The sequence below is a fragment of the Cannabis sativa genome, chromosome 6 (genome assembly GCF_029168945.1).
Source record: "Cannabis sativa cultivar Pink pepper isolate KNU-18-1 chromosome 6, ASM2916894v1, whole genome shotgun sequence".
Classification (NCBI taxonomy): domain Eukaryota; kingdom Viridiplantae; phylum Streptophyta; class Magnoliopsida; order Rosales; family Cannabaceae; genus Cannabis; species Cannabis sativa.
Window position 1 is genome coordinate 21,248,454 of NC_083606.1, and position 22,900 is coordinate 21,271,353.

The 22,900-nt window shown below is 36.7% G+C and overlaps 1 protein-coding gene and 2 non-coding genes across 3 annotated transcripts; 1 reads left to right on the forward strand and 2 right to left on the reverse strand.

Moving 5' to 3' along the window:
• Positions 1-12,501: 12,501 nt before the first annotated feature.
• LOC115695134 (uncharacterized) lies at positions 12,502-14,949 on the reverse strand. The gene has a single exon (XM_030622224.2). It carries the CDS (start codon positions 14,947-14,949, stop codon positions 12,502-12,504), a length of 2,448 nt encoding a protein of 815 aa, XP_030478084.2.
• LOC133039546 (small nucleolar RNA R71) lies at positions 14,330-14,436 on the forward strand. The gene has a single exon (XR_009688686.1). It is a non-coding gene; the product is annotated as a small nucleolar RNA R71 (small nucleolar RNA).
• A 6,846-nt stretch (positions 14,950-21,795) lies between the features above and the next one.
• LOC115696041 (small nucleolar RNA R71) lies at positions 21,796-21,902 on the reverse strand. Its single transcript, XR_004007642.2, has one exon. It is a non-coding gene; the product is annotated as a small nucleolar RNA R71 (small nucleolar RNA).
• Positions 21,903-22,900: the final 998 nt, after the last annotated feature.

A 22,900-nucleotide genomic window follows, 5' to 3' on the forward strand; every position in this document is an offset into this window, starting at 1 on the left:
TTGAACTTTGACTTAGATTTAATTAGACTTACCGTAAAATCTATTCAAGTCAATATCGCCAAGTTGATCCTAGATCAAATGTTCTTAATCCTGTTATGATTAGGCTCAATCTTGAAAGGCTATTCGTGTTCTTTGATTTGTTAGTTAAGCGTACGTTTAGGTCAGGGTGATACGTACATTTTGGGAACACGGTAGTGCAATTGAGTGGGAGCGCTAACATAAACATGGAATCTATAGCTTCTATCTGGCGAATAGTAAGCAAAGGATGATCTCCTTCGAGCTTGACCAAACGAACATAAATGGTGGAGTACTCATTTCACATAAGCTCAAATATCATTTATACGGGATCAAGTGTTTTAAGGATAAAATACATTGTAGGGTGTAACGGTAATTTAATCCCTTTACAGTGTAGATCATTCATATAGAGGATCATTGATCAAATTAGGATTATAACAATGGATAACTAACGATGTGTCTATATGGTGGAACATATAGAGCATTCTATATAACTGAGAGTGCAATTCTAAGTTCTATGCGTGGATTCAACGAAGAATTAATAAGTTAGTGAATTTTAGTAATTAATTCTTGATCTACTTATTGGAAGCTCGGTTATATAGACCCATGGTCCCCGCACTAGTTGAGATAATATTGCCTATAAGACTCATATAATTGGTTTTGATTAATCAATTATAATTCTCAATTTAGACTATGTCTATTTGTGAATTTTTCACTAAGTAAGGGCGAAATTGTAAAGAAAGAGTTTTAGGGGCATATTTGTTAATTGTGATACTTTGTATGGTTCAATTAATAAATATGATAAATGACAATATTATTTAATAATTATTTATAGTTATTAAATAGTTAGAATTGGCGTTTAAATGGTTGAATTAGAAAATTGGCGTTTTTGAGAAAATCAGATGCAGAAAAGGTAAAACTGCAAAATTGCAAAAAGTGAGGCCCAAATCCACTTGTATAGGGCCGGGCACTTTTGTAGGAAATTTAAACTGATATTTTCATTATTTTAATGCCATATAATTCAAAAGTAACCCTAATAGAATGCTATAAATAGATAGTGAAGGCTTCAGGAAATTTACACTTAAATTTCTACACTTCTGATTCTGAAAAAACTGAGCCTCTCTCTCTCCCTATCTTTGGCCGAACCCACTTTCTCTTTCTTCTTCCTTCAATTTTGAAAATCTTAGTGTGAGAGTAGTGCCCACACACAGCAAGTGATACCTCAATCATAGTGAGGAAGATCGTGAAGAAAGACTTTCAGCAAGAAGGAGGTTTCAGCACCAAAGATTCAGAGAAAGAGATCCAGGTTCAGATATTGAGAATGCTTTGCAACAGAAAGGAATCAAGGGCTAGATATCTGAACGGAAGGAGTCATTATATTCCGCTGCACCCAATGTAAGGTTTCCTAAACTTTATATGTGTTTATTTCATCGTTTTAGAAAGTTCATATTTAGGGTGTTAATCAACATACTTGTGAGTAGATCTAAGATCCTGGTAAAATAAATTCCAACAACTGGCCTCAGAGCCATGGTAATTGATTTACTTGCAAGAAATTTGGACTTTAAAATGATTGTTTGTTTGTTTTTGGATGGTATCATGTTGTATTGAGTGTTATTTGATGATTGATTGGTGTTTGTGAATTTTTGTTAAAAATAATTGAATATCTATTTCTGGAATTATTTTTATTGGATAGTATGGAAAAAATTAAGCAAGTTACTTTTTTACAGAACTCAATTTCGATTTAATTTGAATTAGTTATGATATTTTGAAGATTCGAAAAAGTCGGAGTTGTGCTGAAATTTTCATGCGCACGCGAAAACTGTCCGTACAGCTCGCAATTTTTTCGTTTTTCTTCGATTTTTCATGCTTTTTCATAGAATTAACTTCCGATTTTTTGTGTAGTTCTATATTTATACTATTACTATTCCTAATTCAATTCTAATTATCATTATGAATTAATTTAATATTTTTTAAATTTAATTCAAGATATTAGTGTAATTTGAATTTAAAAATAGTTAGTATCTATCTTATTTGCTTAATTATCTATCTTATTTTTAAATTTGATTATATCTTATCTTATTTTTAAATTTAAGGTCAGATTTTAAATATTAAATTTTTTTTTAAATGATTTGACCTTATTTAAATTTAAAATAAGATAACTATAATCATGTAATTTTAAAAGGATGTAAGATATTTTGCTAACTTTTAAATTTTGTTATTTTATTTATTTAAATTACATTTAAAATTTGAAAAAGATATTCATTTATCTTTTTTAATTTTTTATTTATAAAATAACATTTAAATTTTAAAAGAAGTTAGCAAATTTTGAAATGATATTTAGGTTGGTTGAAACCTAACTTTTCAAAATTGTAGGTTTAATTTTAAATTTAATTTTTTTTTTTTAAATTTTGAATTTTTTCAAATTTTTTTTAAATTTTCGAAAATTATTTTTATTTAATTAATTATTTCGAAATTAATAATTTAATTTAAAATTAAATAAATCCTACATCCAACTATCCAGCTAACCTTGTTGCAGGAGTATGTGTTTTAGCTTGTGTGTAAGTTTTCAAAACCTATTATTGCTTGATTGCAAATAGCCATGGTTAACTTGTTGACAGATCCAATGATCTGATTTTAACTCATGGCTCCCTTGGTCAAGTAAATAATTTGTAACAGGTATATTTACAATCTTCTTTCATTTGTGTATGACCTAGCAACATGATAGGATCCATCCAAAGTGTGCCTGTGTGAGCCTATGTGTTTAATTTCATTATAGATGCATATAGGTTGTTGTTGCTAAATAAATTATCATAGTTCTTGATAGATTTTATTTAGGCCCATTTAGTTTTTGGGCCTATTCAATTAATAACAGTTGTTCATTTTAAGGTTAAATTCCTCTCTTTTGGGCCTTGTGTGAGAGTTGGGAGCCATAGTAGTGGGTACGACATACTGAACCCAGCACCCCCCCACATGAACCACCCCAATTGTGAAGGCCCATTTGCCTGATTTGAATAACTGTACTAGGTTAATTAAACTAGTTTAACCTAATAAAATTGATTAGCAACATAATTAATTTCATTTATTTTGAAATTAATTTAAGAAAATTATAGATTAAAGAATTTTTTATTCTAAGCTAAACTATATGTATTTTCTTGTATTTAATTAAATATAGAATTATAACCATCTAGATTCTTTCTGAAGCTTAATTTAAATTTTTCATTAAATATTCCTATTTAAGTTGATATTTAGTTATCTACAACTAACCAACTTAAATCTGAATATCTTTTGGATTTAAAATTTTAAAATTAAGTTGAGGAATTTTAGGCATTGGTTATTAAGATTCTTTAAATATTTTTTTAAGTTAATATCTTTTCGAATATTAACTTAAAATGGAATATTTTAGATATTTTTTAAGTTGATATCTTTTCGAATATTAACTTAAAATGGAATATTTTAAATTAAGTGGTTACAACTTAATTTTTGATATTTAATTAAATTTAAATTTGAAAATATTTAAGTTCTAGATTTTTTTTCTAATACAACTTAAATTAGATATTTTTTCAAATTTTGTGGAAAAGATACTTAGTCAAATAAGATATTTTCTAGATAATTATTTCTAGACTACTTATTATTTCTAATATTAAATAGGAAAATATTATACATTGTGAAATTAATTATTTTAATAATTAATTTTGGTACAATTTATTTTAAGTATATTTTTTCCTAGCATTAAACTATAGATTAATAATTAAGCCTTCTCTACAGTTAATTATTTATTTCTTGAATTTAATTATTTTAATTAATTTGAAAATTAAATATCTATGTAAAGCCCGCTTAGTTAATTTGGAAATTAGCAGTTAATCATGATTATTTATGAAATTATTTATAGCTATTTAAATAATTTATTATACTGTTATTTATGGAATTCTGAAATGCATGGTTATGTTATTCAGTAGTTTTCATATTTTGCATTTTCAGTGCCCGGTATTTTGGAACTCGGCGTTTGGCTCAGTAGAAATCACAATTTAGTATGTTAGTAATTTGGGACTGGTTTTAGACATTGGGAATGTCGGGAATGGTCGGGAATTTAGAATTTCCCAAAAATACCCCTTTAGTGATTTTTATGTGATTTTAGTGTGGAGGGGCAAAATGGTCTTTTTGCCCCAATGACTTTTTGTCTTTTAGTGACTTGATTATTTGAAAAATAAGTGTTGTTTGTTTAATTAATTGGATGAAGTGAAATATTATATGTGGCTTTGTTTCCATTTATTCATTTTTACAAAAAAATACAAGTTAGAAAAATAGAATTTTCAAACACTCTCTCTCTTTCTTTCCTCTCATTTCGGCCAAGCCTTGGAGCAGCAAGGAGCGGATTTATCCATTGATATTTGCTTGATAATTCATCTCTTCTTAAGGTCCATTGCAAGCTAGGTTAGCTCTTGTTCTTCCTTCTTTAATTTCTTAAAAAAAATGATGAAAATGGTGATGCATGCATGATGTTTTTAGTTGTTGTTGCTGTTGTATGTTGTGGATATTTTCAGAGGTTTAAAGCATGTTTTTAGATGTTAATGAAGCTTCTTGTAGTACTTGATTGTTAGGTTATTTAAGGTTATGGTTTTTTATGCAAAAATATGTGATTTTGATGGAAATATAGTGAGTCTGTTTCTGTGTTATTGTTATTGTTTTTAATTGTTTTCAGAGGCTTAGTTAGGCTTAATTAAGTAGAATTAAGCAGGTTTGAATGCATGTTTGTGGGATTTGCTCAAGTGTGAGTTTAGAACTCAAAGCTTGAGCTTTAATGGCAAATTTTGTATCTGTGGTTTCTGGGCTATTTTAATGCTTTGAAAATGTTCTTTGGGGTATTTAGAGCAGGTCTGGAAGGTTTGGTATGAATTGGGTTTGATTTGGTTGAGTTAGGAATTTTTAAAAAATTCTGAGAACCGAACCTAATTCGGTTGTGCAACCGGAATTCCGGATGAGGGTCCAGTAATTCCCAGAACCGAAATTCCGGTTGGGCAACCGGTCTGCCGGTTGGGGAATTTTCAGAACCCGTGTTTTTCCTCGTTTTTATGTTTTAGGGGGTATTGCACTTGCTTTTTATCGATAGGGAAACTTTTAGTTCCTAGTTTAAGTCCCCGGGAAGTGATTTAGCGTGTCACTTATAGTGTTGTGATTTTTATGGTTTAGGAGCCTGTAATCCGCCGCTCAGCTAAAGTTCCAGTCAGGTTGACCGGCACACCTGAATTCGGAATCCAGGTAAGATTAGTATAACAGTATGCATATGTAGATTACATGTTTAGCGTGAATGTAGGAAGCCTGTTAGATTACATTAGTTATGTATGTTGGCTTCGAACCATCCAACCCCGTCACGTCGGTAGACAGCCGGAGTATGACCAAGAACCGAGTATGACCGGATTCGACCGATAAGGCCGACATTTGGTTGGTGGTTCCGTACTATTGACCTATCCCGTCGGTACGACAGCCGAGTATGACGAGCGGCGGAGTATGACCGCCCGACCGATCGGGAGGATACTGTCAATAGTACCGTCCCCGTGAACGTTCAAAACTCGGTACCATGTTGGACATGGCGGTAGTGGCTCGATGCAGGTGTTGGACACGGCGATGGCGGGACTCGGCATCGTGTTGGACACGGCAGGTTAGGGTTATGATCGGGGGTATGGGCGTCCGATCATAACCGGATTATGTATGAGTATTATTATGCTTTTCTTCCGAGTCCGTCGACTCACGGTTTACGTTTATGTGTAGGTAAAGGCAAGGCTAAAGCTGATGGGCCGTGAGCGAGCTTGTGAAGATTGTACATGTCGGGGCGGTTAGGCCTGGAGCGTACGATCATCGGGACAGCAAGGCTGATTTTTGTAACTGGTCGCTAGGCGACATTTAGTTATTTTATGTATCAATTAAACAGTTAAATCTTTTTGTAAATGATTTTATAATCGGGATCCCGAGTCTTTTGTAATATTGTTTTATAAGTTTAATTAAAAAGCAAAATTTTAATTAATCACGTTTTTCCATAAACCTCGTTGATTAGCAACGAGCCGCACAAGATGTTTAAAAATCACGTAATACGCCTATGTTAGTTAGGGTGTTACAATTTGGTATCGTAGCCGCTGTGTTGTCTTCCGAAGATCGTCACGACATGTACAATCATCATCAGCAGTTAGCTTGTTTCACGGTTCAGTAAGCCTTTATTGCTTTAGTAGTTTATTTTATTCAGTTATGAAAAAGAAAAGCCTGTTAGGAAGCATGTTAGTAGCCTGATAGTAGAATAGGCGCATGTTTCATTTTTAATTTCCAAATTAAGCGGCATTAGTAAGCTCTCCTTGAATACGACCTGATATGCCAACTCTTGGTTTCGCAGGCGGTTCTAATCAGATGGACGCCAGGCGGACCACCAGGAGTCAGGGCAACTCAGTGGGGTCGAACCAAGGACAGGGAGCTCAGTTTCCCCCACCTGTTAGGGGCCGAGGTAGAGGTCCCCGAGGCAGGGCTCGTGGCCGGGGTGATGAGAACCCACCACAGGCTGCCTGTGCTCCCGGCCGATCGGGGAGCCCGGGGTGGGAGTTACGGTTTGCGGAGATGCAAGCCGGATAGAAGAACAAGACCTCGAGATTCGAGAGGTTGAGACGCGGGGTGCTCCTGCAGTTCCGTGCACCGCCCCTGCCGCCTGTGCCGAGATAGTGGTGGCGGCCCACAGATTGGAACCTCTGTATGAGCGGTTCCGGAAGCAAGCACCTCCGGTTTTCCTGGGAGGTCCGGACGTGATGAAAGCCGAGCAGTGGCTGACGGTGATTACCAAGATCCTGAATTTCATGGGTGTCACCGGTAACGACAGAGTGGTGTGCGCCACATTCCAGTTCTAGGAGGACGCTCTGGTCTGGTGGGACATGGTGTCTCAGATCCATGACGTCACCACCATGACCTGGGAAAGGTTCCAGGAACTCTTCAACGCAAAGTACTACAACGAGGCGGTTAGAAGCGCCAAGAGAAAAGAGTTCGCTCACCTGACCCAGCGTGAGAACATGAGCGTCACTGAGTATACTACTCAGTTTGATCGGTTGGCGAGGTTAGCCTCGAGAATTGTGCCGACCGACTTCAGCAAGAAGGAGAAGTATCTGGACGGGTTGAATGCCAAGATCAGGCATGACTTGATGATCACCACGGACGACAGCACCACCTATGCTCAGATGGTGGAGAAGGCACTGCGAGCTGAGGGCGCAGTTGGGTGTATGTCAGAATCAGCCAGTACTCCGGTGAGTGGCGGGGCTCCTACCCCTCCTGCATCAGGCTATAGCAGGGGGAGTAGTGGTTCGGCCATTGATCGGAGGAAGAGAGCACCCACGCTTCCGTGGCTCGAGTCGAACAAGAGGTTCGGGGAACCGAACGCAGGAGTCGTCCCGGTGGTACCGAGACCCGATTCTCCTATCCCGAGTGCCCTAGCTGCAAGAGGCACCATCGGGGTGAGTGCAAAGGTCAGGGATGCTTTCATTGTGGCATGCCCGGACACTTCAAGAGGGACTGTCCCCAGCTCCGATCAGAGGCACCGAGAGCTCCAGCGATACCCACTCCAGCCAGGGTATTCGCCATCACTCAGGCTGATGCAGATGCTAGCCCATCAGTTGTCACAGGTCAGCTTTCTATTAACAACTCGCTATATTCAGTGCTGTTTGATTCTGGGGCTACACATTCTTATGTGGCGGCCAAAGTCTTTAGTAAATTGGGTAGACCGTATGATAGATATGAATCAGGGTTTGGAACCCTTTTACCTGGCGGAGAATTGGTTATCTCCAATAGGTGGATTAGGTCTATGCCGATCAGGATAGATGGTAGAGAGTTAAGTGCTGATCTGATAGAGATGAGTTTAGTCGAATTCGATATTATTTTAGGAATGGATTTCCTATCTAAATATTCGGCGAGCATTGATTGTAAAAGGAAGATGGTGGTCTTTCAACCGGAAAGTGAGGAACCATTTGTGTTTGTTGGTTCAGTTCAGGGATCTCGGATCCCGGTGATCTCGGCTATGTCAGCTAGAGAATTGTTGCACGACGGTTGCTTAGGGTTTCTGGCCGTGGTGGTGGACACCACTCGGCCAGATACCATTCGGCCAGAGAACATTAAAGTAGTTCGGGAATTTTTGGATGTTTTTCCCGAAGAACTTCCAGGGTTACCACCTCAGCGGGAGATTGATTTCGTGATAGACTTGGCAGTGGGGGTGGAACCGGTTTCCAAAGCCCCGTATAGAATGGCTCCACTGAACTTAAGGAATTAAAGATTCAGCTCCAAGGGTTGCTTGACATAGGGTTCATTCGGCCCAGTGTGTCACCCTGGGGAGCCCTGGTTTTATTCGTCAAGAAGAAGGATGGATCTATGAGGATGTGCATCGACTACAGAGAATTGAACAAGCTGACGGTGAAGAATAAATATCCATTACCTAGGATCGATGATTTGTTCGATCAGCTTCAGGGGAAGACGGTCTTTTCTAAGATTGATCTCCGTTCGGGTTATCATCAGTTGAGAATCCGAGAGGAGGACATTCCGAAGACGGCTTTCCGCACTAGGTATGGACATTATGAGTTTCTGGTTATGTCATTCGGACTAACCAATGCTCCTGCAGCATTCATGGACATGATGAATAGAGTATTCAAGGATTTCCTCGATATCTGTGTGATTGTGTTTATCGACGACATCCTCGTGTACTCTCAATCAGAAGAGGAGCATGAGTTACATCTTCAGATGGTATTGCAACGGCTTCGAGAACATAAGCTTTATGCCAAGTTCAAGAAATGTGAGTTCTGGCTATCTCAGGTGTCCTTCCTAGGGCACATTGTGAGCAAAGATGGGATCAAGGTGGATCCCGGGAAGATCGAATCCGTCAGGGATTGGCCGAGACCGAAGATCAGAAGCTTCTTGGGTTTAGCTGGGTACTACCGTAGGTTCGTCGAAGGGTTCTCTAAAATTTCAATGCCCCTAACCGAGCTTACAAAGAAGAATCAGTGATTTATTTGGTCAGACAAGTGCGAAGCTAGTTTTCAGGAGCTAAAACAGAGGTTGATTACCGCTCCAGTACTAGCTTTGCCTTCGGACAAGGAGAAGTTCGTAGTATATTGCGACGCATCCAAACAGGGTTTGGGGTGTGTATTGATGCAAGCCGATCGGCTCATCGCTTATGCCTCCCGTCAGTTAAAGGATTATGAACAGCGATACCCGACTCATGACCTAGAGTTAGCCGCGGTGGTTTTCGCATTGAAGATTTGGCGGCATTACCTTTACGGGGAAAAGTGTGAGATCTATACCGACCATAAAAGTCTCAAGTATTTCTTTACTCAGAAGGATTTGAATATGAGACAAAGGCGTTGGTTGGAATTAGTGAAGGATTACGATTGTGAGATCCTCTATCATCCCGGAAAAGCCAATATTGTGGCCGATGCCCTGAGCAGAAAGGGTCCCGGGCAAATAGCTAGTATGGTTCAGATCTCACCTCAGCTAGCAGAGGATATGGTTAGATCCAGCATTGAGTTTGTGGTAGGTCAGCTTCACAACTTAACGCTGCAATCTGATCTGTTGGAAAGAATAAAAGTCGCGCAGATGACGGATCCAGAGTTAGTGAAGATCCGAGATGAGGTGTTGGCTGGTCAAGCCAAGGACTTTTCAGTGTCAGACAGTGGGATGCTTTTGTATAAAGCCAGGGTTTGTGTTCCGAATAGTGTGGAACTTAGAAATGAGATCTGATGTCGCCCAATTAGTTACACTGCGGTCGCGGTAGTAAACGGGCTATATGTCGTATCCACAGGGAGGAAAAATACACTCAAAAGGACAGTTAGTAATTTTACGAGAATAAAATAAGAACCTTGAATGTGATGTGAGAATATTTGAGAAAATGATTTTTCAAAATTAAACAAGTAATTAAAATGAGAAGTGATCAGAAAATAATTATGGAAGACACAAGCTTTGTACATGCAATTATATTTTCATAATAAAATTGATTCTTTAACCTCAACTATAATTCTACACCATTAATTATAGTTGGAAAATGTGTATGATTAAGCTCACTAGAAAAATATGTTCTTTAATTAAATTAATACTACTTCTAAAAATACTATCATATTATATCATTTAAATCGACAAAATACCACTGGCAGAATGCAGTAAAAATCATATAATATAATAAACACTCTAATAATTAATAGCCTAACTTACATAAGAAAAACATGACTGAACTTATATAAAAGTTACTATTAAATTTAAAGTGCAATTAAGAAGAAGGGAAATTTAATATAACAAATGTGAAAATGAAGAACAAAGAGAATCAATATATTAAAAGAATAAAAATTGCATGAACTTACACTTGAGTCTTGCCAAAGAAATTAGCCTAGAAAAGGCATTGTCTTTACACCAAAATTAATAAAGTAAAATAAAGAAGAAGGAAAGAAAAAGATAAAATTTTGGTATAATAACACTACTAAAATCTGATTATTTTGCTCTCCATAATGATCCTATTTATAGAGCCATAATAATCTCAATAACTGATATTTTTTGTGCATCAGGTAGTGGGAAATTCTTGCTCAAAAAGCTGAACACATTGGAGAACATGGGACCATGCAGCAGAGAAAATTGGAGAGAAAGGGGCAACTGGGTCTCGCTTGCGGTCACTCCGTGCATCAAAAGTGGGACTCGCATATACATAGCTTGAGTGGATATAGTCTTGATCGTGGCCAATTGTTACTAGATATAATATGAAACTTGGACCTGGAGTAATTGGGCTGGAATGATGTTCTTTGGGCTTATTAATGTATGAAGGAATAATGGATATTCATATGTCTCTTATTTCAAGTCAAACCCATAAATCCTGTATAAGTCCACACTCAAAGAGATTAATTAGTATATATATGAACATGTATATTTAACTATACAAGTTTACATGTATACATATGATATTAGACTCCATTTATATTTATCCCCAAATATGAATAATAATATAAAATTAAATTAAATTAAATATTTTCAATCCAAAAAATTTTACAATAGAAAACTACAAAAATATTTAATTTAATTAATTTTATATATATAATTAAAGGCTTAAAATGTATAAATTTGAGCTCTAATCACAACCCCCAACTAGCTTATTGCTAGTCTCTAGCAATTCAAGCGAACCAAAAGAATATCAACATCATATTTTCAGGTCAAATATATATATTTTTTTTAAATGGCCCAATTATTCAAGCAAAATATTAGTAACAAGCCAATAAGAACTATACAGAATTACCTTAAATAAATCTAGAGTTGTGAGTGTGTGCACCAAACTTGAACCTTCTTACCACAAACCATAACACATAGATGCTTTCGAAAAATATACCAAGTAAAAGTCTCAACTCCATTTGCCTCACAGGTATTGAAAATATTTATTCATGGCTAAGGATTTCACTCATGGAGTTGGAAATTGAAAAGTGAGCACTCGAAAAGGATAGATTAATTAAGGACAAACATTTGAATAAATATTGAAACGAAGATAGATTATGAATTATTTGGACAAACCACCATAAGAGTACCACAAACCAGCTTTTCGGGATTTTTAAACAAAAATAGACAATCTTTTACATTTATTCTAGGAGCCAAAACAAATAAAAAAATGAAATACTACAAACTCTTTTTTTCTTTTCTATATTTTTTTTTCAAACAAGAGGCAACATGTTAGACAAATGGATAGAAATGTTGCTCTTGCAATTTTTTTTTCTTGATTTTTTTTTTTTTTTTGAACAAGAGGCAACATGTAATAATAGAAATGTTGCTCTTGTATCATTTTTTTTCTTTTTTTATCCAACAAGAAAATAATTACAAAAAGGCTCCCTAATAAGATTTGTCTATAAAAATTATCCCTTAAAGCAACATCCAATCAAACCCTAGTACCATGTCCAAAATAATTATAACCATTTCTAAGAATCAATAAAAATTCAAAAATTGTTTTCTCAAATCTCGCCACTCACAAAAACATAAACACTTAAACTTGGTAGCTTTTCTAAGCAAATATGTGCTAACAACCATCTTACCACAAAGTTTGGCATGTGCATTTTGTAACTCCAGAAAAATTCTAAGCAATAAAGATAGCAAAAATTGGCTTGAAAATAATATTTTACAAGAATAAATGAATAATTTTTGAAAAATTTGACCATGAAAATATTAATATGACAAAAAATTAAGAAAAATGCTTGAATATGCTCACCACCCCCAACTAAAATCAGACAGTGTCCTCAATGTCTAAATATATAAAAATTAAAAGAATAGGGAAAGAGAACACCTGGAGAACAAGCAACCATGGATAGCAACGATATTGATCCTCGAAAAAAAAAACAAAACAAAAACAAAGGAAATAAATAGTGAATAAAATATAAACATAAACAGAAATAGAAACAACCTGATCATTTTGGGTAGGCCAGAGTCACAAAGGTGATCTCCTCAGGTAAGCCTACCCTCTTACCAGAATTTGTCAATATCGCACATGGACCCGAAGAAGCGTGTCATAGATCGGGTTTGGAATCGCAAATTCTCATATTGCGACGGTGATGCTTCATCTTGGGACATCTCAAGAATGGAAGAAAGATTAGCTTCCTCAGGTGGATAAAGCATATTTTCAGTATCAAAGTCATGGAGGAGATCATTTAAAGAATCAGAATCATCATGCAAAAGAACTTCCTCCTCAACAATTGTGTCTATCACATCAGTATGATAGCAATCTTCCTCCTCGTCTGGTGGTTGTTTCGCAACATGAAAAATGTTAACCTCCATAGTCATATTCCCGAAAGATAATTTCATGAGACCATTCCTGCAGTTAATGAGAGCATTGGCTGTTGCAAGGAAAAGCCTACCGAGAATGATGGGAATTTTTGACTCAGTATTAACCTCAGACTGAGTGTCCAAAATCAAAAAGTCAGCGGGGTAATAGAATTTTCCAACTTTAATCAAGACATCTTCAACTATTCCTCGTGGCTTTTTAATTGAGCGGTCAGCCAATTGTAGCACCACAGATGTGGGCTTGATTTCTCCTAAGCCTAGTTGCAAGTAAATTGAATAAGGCATGAGATTAGCACTTGCACCTAAGTCTAGGAGAGCTTGACCAAATCCTTGTGTCCCAATTTGGCAAGCGATTGTAGGACAACCTGGATCTTTGTATTTGATCGGTATCTTTTGTTCAATCACCGCACTTACTTGTTCTGTCAAGAATGCAGTTTTCTTGACATGGTGTTTTCTTTTCATGGTGCATAAATCCTTGATGACCTTGGCATATGCTGGTACTTGTTTGATCACATGCAAGAGAGGCAGGTTGATCTTCACTTGTTTTAAATTTTCTAGGATTTCACCATGATTTTCCAGTACCTTCTTAGAAGATTTCAAAGCTTGAGGGAAGGGCACCTTCACTGGAGGGTTCTGTGGCATATTAGCATCTGGAGCAGGCATTGGTGCACTAGTTGTCTTAGGTAATGGTGATACTGTACTTTGACCACTTCGAGTAGTTATGGCATTAACCCCCTTAAGATTAGACTCTGAAGAAGTAGAGGTTTGTGCCATATGTTGCCCTTTGGGAGTGATTAGAGGCTGAGCGGGAAGCTTACCACGCTCTTGAATGGCTGAAGAATCATTTAACTTTGTTAATTGAATCTTTATGTCCTTCAATTCCTCTATCACCTGAGCAAAATAATTCCTGAACTCTAGTTGAGAGTCTGCGAGAATTTTCATGGAATTCTCGAGAGAATTATTTTGTTGATCAGGTTTCCATTGGCTCCCAGATGCTTGATTTTGACTTGTATCTTTCCAACTGAAATTGGGATGGTTACGCCAACCAGGATTGTATGTGTTGGAGTAGGCATTATAAGGCTTCGTGTAATCCCCTAAGGCATTACACTGTTCCTCATCTCCTCCCCTCAACATACTAAGACTAGGGCACTCTTGTGGTTGATGATCAGTCCCTCCACAAATGAAGCATGGTTCTTGCTTTTCCACTTTTGCAGCCATCTGGAGTGCTTTACCTTCTTGAGTTTTGAAAGCCTCAAATTGTTTTTTCAAAGCTTCAAGTTGAGCTTTCACACTATCCTCCTCCTTCAATTGGTAGACTCCGGCTGTTCGTGGCTTGTCTGTAGGACTTGGCGCATTCCATGTGTATGATTTTTCAGAGATTTCTTCAAGATATTCCAAAGCTTCTTCAGGATCTTTCTGAAGGAAGTCGCCATTGCACATCATTTGTACAAATTGTCTTTTGTCGGCTGTGAGACCGTCGTAGAAATAGCTGACAAGACGCCAACTTTCGTATCCATGATGTGGGCACTGGCCCATCAAATCTTTAAACCTCTCCCAGACCTGATGAAATGTTTCGTGGTCCTTTTGGGTGAAGGTAGAGATTTGCCTCTTAAGGTTGCTGGTCTTATGGGGTGGGAAAAATTTAGAGAAAAATACTTTTGTCATTTCTTCCCATGTCCCAATAGACCTTGGCCTTAAAGAATACAACCAACTTTTGGCTTTTTCCTTAAGTGAGAAAGGAAAGAACTTTAATCTCACCAAGTTAATGATGTCAGCTTGGTTGTTGAATGTGGCCACCACCTCTTCGAAGGCCTGAATATGCACATATGGACTCTCATTTTCCATACCATGAAAGGTTGGTAAAAGTTGAATCATGCCAGGTTTGAAATCGAAGTTGGGCATATTCATGGGATACATTATGCATGAAGGTGTGGCCGTACGCGTAGGATGTAGATAATCCTGTAGCGTTCTTGGTTGGATTTCCTGTTGTTGAGCCATCATTGGAAGTGCAGGAAGTATGGGTGATGGTGGTGAATGAGAACGAGTGGAAGAAGACGATTTAGGAGAGTTTTCTAAAATTTCAATTTGTTGTTTTACAAATCTCCCTAATTTATCTCTATTTCGTGACATTCACTTTTTTTCTTTTTGTGTATTTTCACTTGTTAAATAATGTAAATTACAACTATGTAATAATGCAAGGGTATTCACACAAGATATTTCCAGGCCGATTGGGAAGGTTGCCAAGGTACCGCTTCGTCCCACACTTTTACTAGAACTCCCCGGGGTTGCTAGAAAGTGTAGAGGGTACTCTATCACAAACCTTTAAAGCCAATCTTTCTTAGACAGAATAATCTCAGTTTGTACCACTTTTACCATTACACAATTGGGTTTACACTAAAAAGTTTATGAAAATATTTTATGCACAATTTTTCTTTTTTTGTTTTTTTTTAGCCTAAAGGATAAAAGTCTACAACTAACCTAAAATAAATAAAAAAAATGGCTAATCCTAAAAGAAAAGTACACAAAATAAAATAATGTAAAAAAAAAAAAAAAACTAACACCCTAATATAGTAGCAAAATAATAAATACGACTGACAAATAAACTAAACAAAAAAAGTACTTGCTGTTTTTTTTTTTACTAAAAGAGTAAAGAATAATAATAATAATAATAATAATAATAATAATAATAATAATAATAATAATAATAATAATAATAATAATAATATATAATGATTTTTTTTTTGAATCTATATATAACTTTAAAAAAAACTAAATTATATTATATTAACTAAAAAGTTTTTTTTTTTTTTTGATATAAACAAATAAAGAGAGACAAAAAAATAAAAAAAAAATAAAACTACTATACTAACATCTTGTAGCGCAGAAACCTCCCCGGCAACGACGCCAAAAATTGATGTCGCCCAATTAGTTACACTGCGGTCGCGGTAGTAAACGGGCTATATGTCGTATCCACAGGGAGGAAAAATACACTCAAAAGGACAGTTAGTAATTTTACGAGAATAAAATAAGAACCTTGAATGTGATGTGAGAATATTTGAGAAAATGATTTTTCAAAATTAAACAAGTAATTAAAATGAGAAGTGATCAGAAAATAATTATGGAAGACACAAGCTTTGTACATGCAATTATATTTTCATAATAAAATTGATTCTTTAACCTCAACTATAATTCTACACCATTAATTATAGTTGGAAAATGTGTATGATTAAGCTCACTAGAAAAATATGTTCTTTAATTAAATTAATACTACTTCTAAAAATACTATCATATTATATCATTTAAATCGACAAAATACCACTGGCAGAATGCAGTAAAAATCATATAATATAATAAACACTCTAATAATTAATAGCCTAACTTACATAAGAAAAACATGACTGAACTTATATAAAAGTTACTATTAAATTTAAAGTGCAATTAAGAAGAAGGGAAATTTAATATAACAAATGTGAAAATGAAGAACAAAGAGAATCAATATATTAAAAGAATAAAAATTGCATGAACTTACACTTGAGTCTTGCCAAAGAAATTAGCCTAGAAAAGGCATTGTCTTTACACCAAAATTAATAAAGTAAAATAAAGAAGAAGGAAAGAAAAAGATAAAATTTTGGTATAATAACACTACTAAAATCTGATTATTTTGCTCTCCATAATGATCCTATTTATAGAGCCATAATAATCTCAATAACTGATATTTTTCGTGCATCAGGTAGTGGGAATTCTTGCTCAAAAAGCTGAACACATTGGAGAACATGGGACCATGCAGCAGAGAAAATTGGAGAGAAAGGGGCAACTGGGTCTCGCTTGCGGTCACTCCGTGCATCAAAAGTGGGACTCGCATATACATAGCTTGAGTGGATATAGTCTTGATCGTGGCCAATTGTTACTAGATATAATATGAAACTTGGACCTGGAGTAATTGGACTGGAATGATGTTCTTTGGGCTTATTAATGTATGAAGGAATAATGGATATTCATATGTCTCTTATTTCAAGTCAAACCCATAAATCCTGTATAAGTCCACACTCAAAGAGATTAATTAGTATATATATGAACATGTATATTTAACTATACAAGTTTACATGTATACATATGATATTAGACTCCATTTATATTTATCCCCAAATATGAATAATAATATAAAATTAAATTAAATTAAATATTTTCAATCCAAAAAATTTTACAATAGAAAACTACAAAAATATTTAATTTAATTAATTTTATATATATAATTAAAGGCTTAAAATGTATAAATTTGAGCTCTAATCAAGATCTTTGAGGAGGCTCATTCTACCCCGTATTCTCTGCATCCCGGCACCACTAAGATGTACCAAGATTTGAAACCGTACTTCTGGTGGAGCGGTATGAAGAAGAATTTGGTAGAATTCGTATCGAGATGCCTCACGTGTCAGCAGATTAAGGCTGAACATCAGAGACCAGCAGGGTTGTTGCAGCCTTTAACCCTACCAGAATGGAAATGAGAAGATATTACGATGGATTTTGTGGTCGGGTTACCTAGGACCACGGGTTTATTTGATTCTATTTGGGTAGTGGTGGATCGATTTACGAAATCTGCTCATTTTCTGCCGGTTAGAACAACATTTTCAGTGGATCAGTTGGCAGAACTGTATGTCAGAGAGATAGTAAGACTTCACGGGGTACCGAAGTCTATAGTTTCGGACAGGGATCTGAAGTTCACCTCCAAATTTTGGCAAAGTTTGCAACGGGCAATGGGTACAAAGCTGAAATTTAGTACAGCATTCCATCCTCAGACAGATGGTCAGTCCGAAAGGACAATTCAGATATTGGAGGACATGTTGAGAGCCTGTGTTATGGATTTTGAAGGCTCATGGAATAAGTATCTACCGTTGATAGAATTTTCGTACAACAACAGTTATCAGAGTACGATAGGGATGGCTCCCTATGAACTGTTATACGGTAGGAAATGTAGATCCCCTATCCACTGGGATGAGACAGGGGAGAGGAAATATCTAGGTCCAGAGTCAGTGCAGCGGACCAATGAGGCAATAGTGAAGATAAAAGCTAGAATGCTTGCCTCACAGAGCAGACAGAAGAGTTACGCAGATCCGAAACGCAGAGATGTTGAGTTCCAAGTAGGGGACAATGTGTTTTTACGGGTATCTCCGATGAAGGGGATTAAACGTTTCGGGAAAAGAGGCAAGTTATGCCCTAGATTTACAGGACCTTTCGAGATTCTCGAGAAGATAGGTCAAGTGGCATATCGGTTAGCATTGCCTCCAGCCTTATCAGCAGTTCACAACGTATTCCATGTCTCGATGTTGAGAAAATACGTTTCAGATCCCTCTCATATACTCAGTTATGAGAGTCTTGAGCTACATCCAGACATGACTTATGAGGAACAGCCAGTGCAGATCCTGGATAGAAAGGATAAAGTCCTTCGGAATAAGACCATAGTATTGGTCAAGGTTCTCTGGAGAAACAGTAAGGTGGAAGAAGCCACCTGGGAGCTAGAGTCAGATATGAGAGCTCAATATCCAGAGTTATTCAAGTTAGATTTCGGGGACGAAATCCTTTTAAGGGGGGAATAGTTGTAAAGCCCGCTTAGTTAATTTGGAAATTAGCAGTTAATCATGATTATTTATGAAATTATTTATAGCTATTTAAATAATTTATTATACTGTTATTTATGGAATTCAGAAATGCATGGTTATGTTATTCAGTAGTTTTCATATTTTGCATTTCCGGTGCCCAGTATTTTGGAACTCGGCGTTTGGCTCAGTAGAAATCACAATTTAGTATGTTAGTAATTCGGGACTGGTTTTAGACATTGGGAATGTCGGGAATGGCCGTGAATTTAGAATTTCCCAAAAATACCCCTTTAGTGATTTTTATGTGATTTTAGTGTGGAGGGGCAAAATGGTCTTTTTGCCCCAATGACTTTTTGTCTTTTAGTGACTTGATTATTTGAAAAATAAGTGTTGTTTGTTTAGTTAATTGGCTGAAGTGAAATATTATATGTGGCTTTGTTTCCATTTATTCATTTTTACAAAAAAATACAAGTTAGAAAAATAGAATTTTCAAACACTCTCTCTCTTTCTTTCCTCTCATTTCGGCCAAGCCTTGGAGCAGCAAGGAGCGGATTTCTCCATTGATATTTGCTTGATAATTCATCTCTTCTTAAGGTCCATTGCAAGCTAGGTTAGCTCTTGTTCTTCCTTCTTTAATTTCTTGAAAAATGATGAAAATGGTGATGCATGCATGATGTTTTTAGTTGTTGTTGCTGCTGTATGTTGTGGATATTTTCAGAGGTTTAAAGCATGTTTTTAGATGTTAATGAAGCTTCTTGTAGTACTTGATTGTTAGGTTATTTAAGGTTATGGTTTTTTATGCAAAAATATGTGATTTTGATGGAAATGTAGTGAATGCATTTATGTTATTGTTATTGTTTTTAATTGTTTTCAGAGGCTTAGTTAGGCTTAATTAAGTAGAATTAAGCAGGTTTGAATGCATGTTTGTGGGATTTGCTCAAGTTTGAGTTTAGAACTCAAAGCTTGAGCTTTAATGGCAAATTTTGTATCTGTGGTTTCTGGGCTATTTTAATGCTTTGAAAATGTTCTTTGGGGTATTTAGAGCAGGTCTAGAAGGTTTGGTATGAATTGGGTTTGATTTGGTTGAGTTAGGAATTTTTAAAAAATTCCAGCGAGGAACCGGAATTCCGGTTGTGCAACCGGAATTCCGGATGAGGGTCCAGTAATTCCCAGAACCGGAATTCTGGTTGGGCAACCGGTCTGCCGGTTGGGGAATTTTCAGAACCCGTGTTTTTCCTCGTTTTTATGTTTTAGGGGGTATTGCACTTGCTTTTTATCGATAGGGAAACTTTTAGTTCCTAGTTTAAGTCCCCGGGAAGTGATTTAGCGTGTCACTTATAATGTTGTGATTTTTATGGTTTAGGAGCCTGTAATCCGCCGCTCAGCTAAAGTTCCAGTCAGGTTGACTGTTAGGCTATTTTTAGCCTATGTTTTGGATCCAATTTATGTGCGTTTTTAGCTGTGTTGGGACGGAATTGCGCTTGTTTTCTATGTTTTCAGGTTCTTTGGAATAAAAGAGGTCTCGGGTGCAGAAATTCGTTAAAAGACGTGCTGAGCCGAAGAAAACTCAATTTTTGAGCAATTGTGCATATCTGGCCGCGGCTAAACACAACTTGGCCGCGGCTAGATCTCGAAGTTTAGCAAGGCGTCAGTCGCCGCGGCGATGAAGAGGCTCGCCGCGGCGAGTTACGAGATACAGAGAGCACCCAAATTTGGCGATTTCTAGCCGCGGCGAGAGGAAGCTTGGCCGCGGCGAGATCCCGTACGGACCAGGGGCATTTTCGTCCATCGAACCCTAAATTTCAATTATAAATAGAAAACTGCGATTGGAAGTCTGGGGGAAGCGATTTGGAACCCTAAAACACAGCAGAAAGAGGCAAGAAGAGCAGAGGAAATCAAAGTGAAGATCCAGAGTCAATCCACCAACAGTTTCTTTCTCTATTCCTCTTTAATTTCTTTATGTTGAATATTGTTATAGGAATGGTTATGGATTTATTTCTGAACTAAATTTCCCATTTAGGGAGGATGATGATTGTTGTTTAATGTTCTGCCTAGTTAATGTTTAATTACCATTCCTCAATTCTTGTGTGTGAAATTATCTTAATTTGTTCTTAATTTCATGTTTAAGATTGATCACCTTGTGCATGCTCTATGATCTCAATTCGAAATCTGAAAAGTGAGAATTGAGAATGCTAAAATTAAGATAATCAATGTTCTATGTGAAACGAAAGTATTTGCATGACTTATGTGACAAGTAGATTATTGCTTAATGCTGATTTCATGTTAGTTTAATTAAGGAATTAATTAGATAACATGTGATTTAGAATCTAGAAGATCTGAAAGGAGCTAGGTTGTTTCATAATCTGTCATTCACTTCAAGAATAGGATAGTAATTAAGCATTAATGATTTGGGTAAACAACAACAGGATTCTCCTCCCTATTGTCTCATCTTGCTCGACTTTAAATTGTGTTATTAAGTTTTCTGAATTACTTTCATATTTTACTGTTTTTAAATCATAATTGCTTTTGATTTACAGAATAGAATCATAAGTATAATTTAGTGGTACTTAATCCAATTCCCTGTGGGATCGACCTCACCTGTGTGAGATTTACTACTTGATTGCGTATACTTGCGTAGTGTTTAAAATTATAGCAACAAGTTTTTGGCGCCGTTGCTGGGGAATTGTTAAAGATTAATATTACATAAAATTATACTAACTTCTACTTTGGTATATTTTCTCTTGCTGATTTTTCTAACCTTTTTCTTGCAATATTTTCTTGATTTATTTCAGGAATCCTAAGTGCATGCGCCGTCAAGGACAAACAGTCATATTACCAGTTGATCCTGAAATTGAGAAAACTTGCAGGAGGAATCGAAAGAACAAGAGGCAAGAAAGAGTTTCGACAGCTATTTGAAACATCAGAGATCATGGCTGCGAATGTGAACAATAATGCTGGAAACAATGGGGGTAATAACGGTAATAATGGAGGTGCCGTGGAAGATCAAGCTAATGGCCGTAGCTTGAGAGATTACATTCTCCCTACTCTTACGGGAGTGCAGTCATGTATCAGGCCACCGGCAGTGGATGCAAACAATTTCGAGATTAAGCCTGCCATCCTTCAAATGGTGCGATCTTCGCCCGTTCAGTTTGGTGGTCTCCCTTCTGAAGATCCTAATTTGCATCTCTCTAACTTCATGGAACTTTGTGAAACTTTTAAGGTTAATGGAGTTAGCGATGATGCCATTCGACTGAGGTTGTTTCCATTCTCGCTCAGAGAACGAGCCAAGAGTTGGTTGAATTCTTTGCCACCTAATTCTATTGCTACATGGAATGATCTGGCAACAAAATTCTTGTCAAAGTTCTTTCCTCCAGCTAAGTCTGCAAAGCTAAGAGGAGAGATCAATAATTTCTGCCAACAAGATAATGAATCTCTCCATGAGGCTTGGGAGAGGTTTAAAGATCTGATCAGGAGGTGTCCTCATCATGGTATAGAGAAGTGGATGCTGGTTCACAACTTTTATAACGGGCTGGTTGGTAATACTAGAACTTTAATAGATGCAGCAGCGGGCGGAGCTTTTATGAGAAAAAGTGCTAATGAAGCGTATGATCTATTGGAGGAGATGGCTCTAAACAATCGGCGGTGGCCAATGAAAGGAGTCAATCTAAGAAGGTAGGCGGTGTGTTAGAAGTTGATGCCATCACAAAGTTAACGGCTCGGAGTTGAGGCATTGACTAAAATCATTGCGGGGCAAGCTAAGCAAGCCCAAATTGTTTGTGAGTTATGTGGAGGAAGTCATCACTTTTCGGAGTGTCAAGCGGATGTGGATGATTTGCCAATGGATGAAGCTAAAGCCATTGGGAATTTTTCACGTAACAACAACAACAACAATTATGGGTTCAACCGAATAACAACCGAAGAAATAGTGGGTTCTATCAACAAAGAAATCGTAACCAACGGTTTAATCGGCAACAAGCCTGCGGTGGAAGTTCTAGTTTGCAGACATATTTACTGCTCCAATTCATGACTGAAACTAGATCTTCAATTAAAGACCTTCAGACTCAGATGGGCCAGCTAGCAACTCAGGTAGCAACCCGCCCTCAAGGGAATTTGCCTAGCACAACTGAAGTTAATCCCAAAGAAAATTGCAAGGCAATTACCCTGAGGAGCGGTAAGAAGTATGATGGGCCCGAGTTACCACAACCAATTGAGGAAGACGAAGAAATAAATGCTCAACCGGTGCAAACACCAACACCAACGGCGAGAAGGCTGCGACGGCCCGGCGGCACCACCACGGTCTCCACTAATTAGTATTGATCATCATGTAAAAATACCCTATCCTCGGAGGCTCGTAAAGTCAAGCTTAGACAAGCGAGTTCACCAAGTTTCTAGAAGTCTTCAAAAGACTTCACATTAACATTCCTTTTGCAAGCTCTAGAGCGGATGCCAAGTTATGTGAAGTTTATGAAGGAAATTTTGTCAAAGAAGAG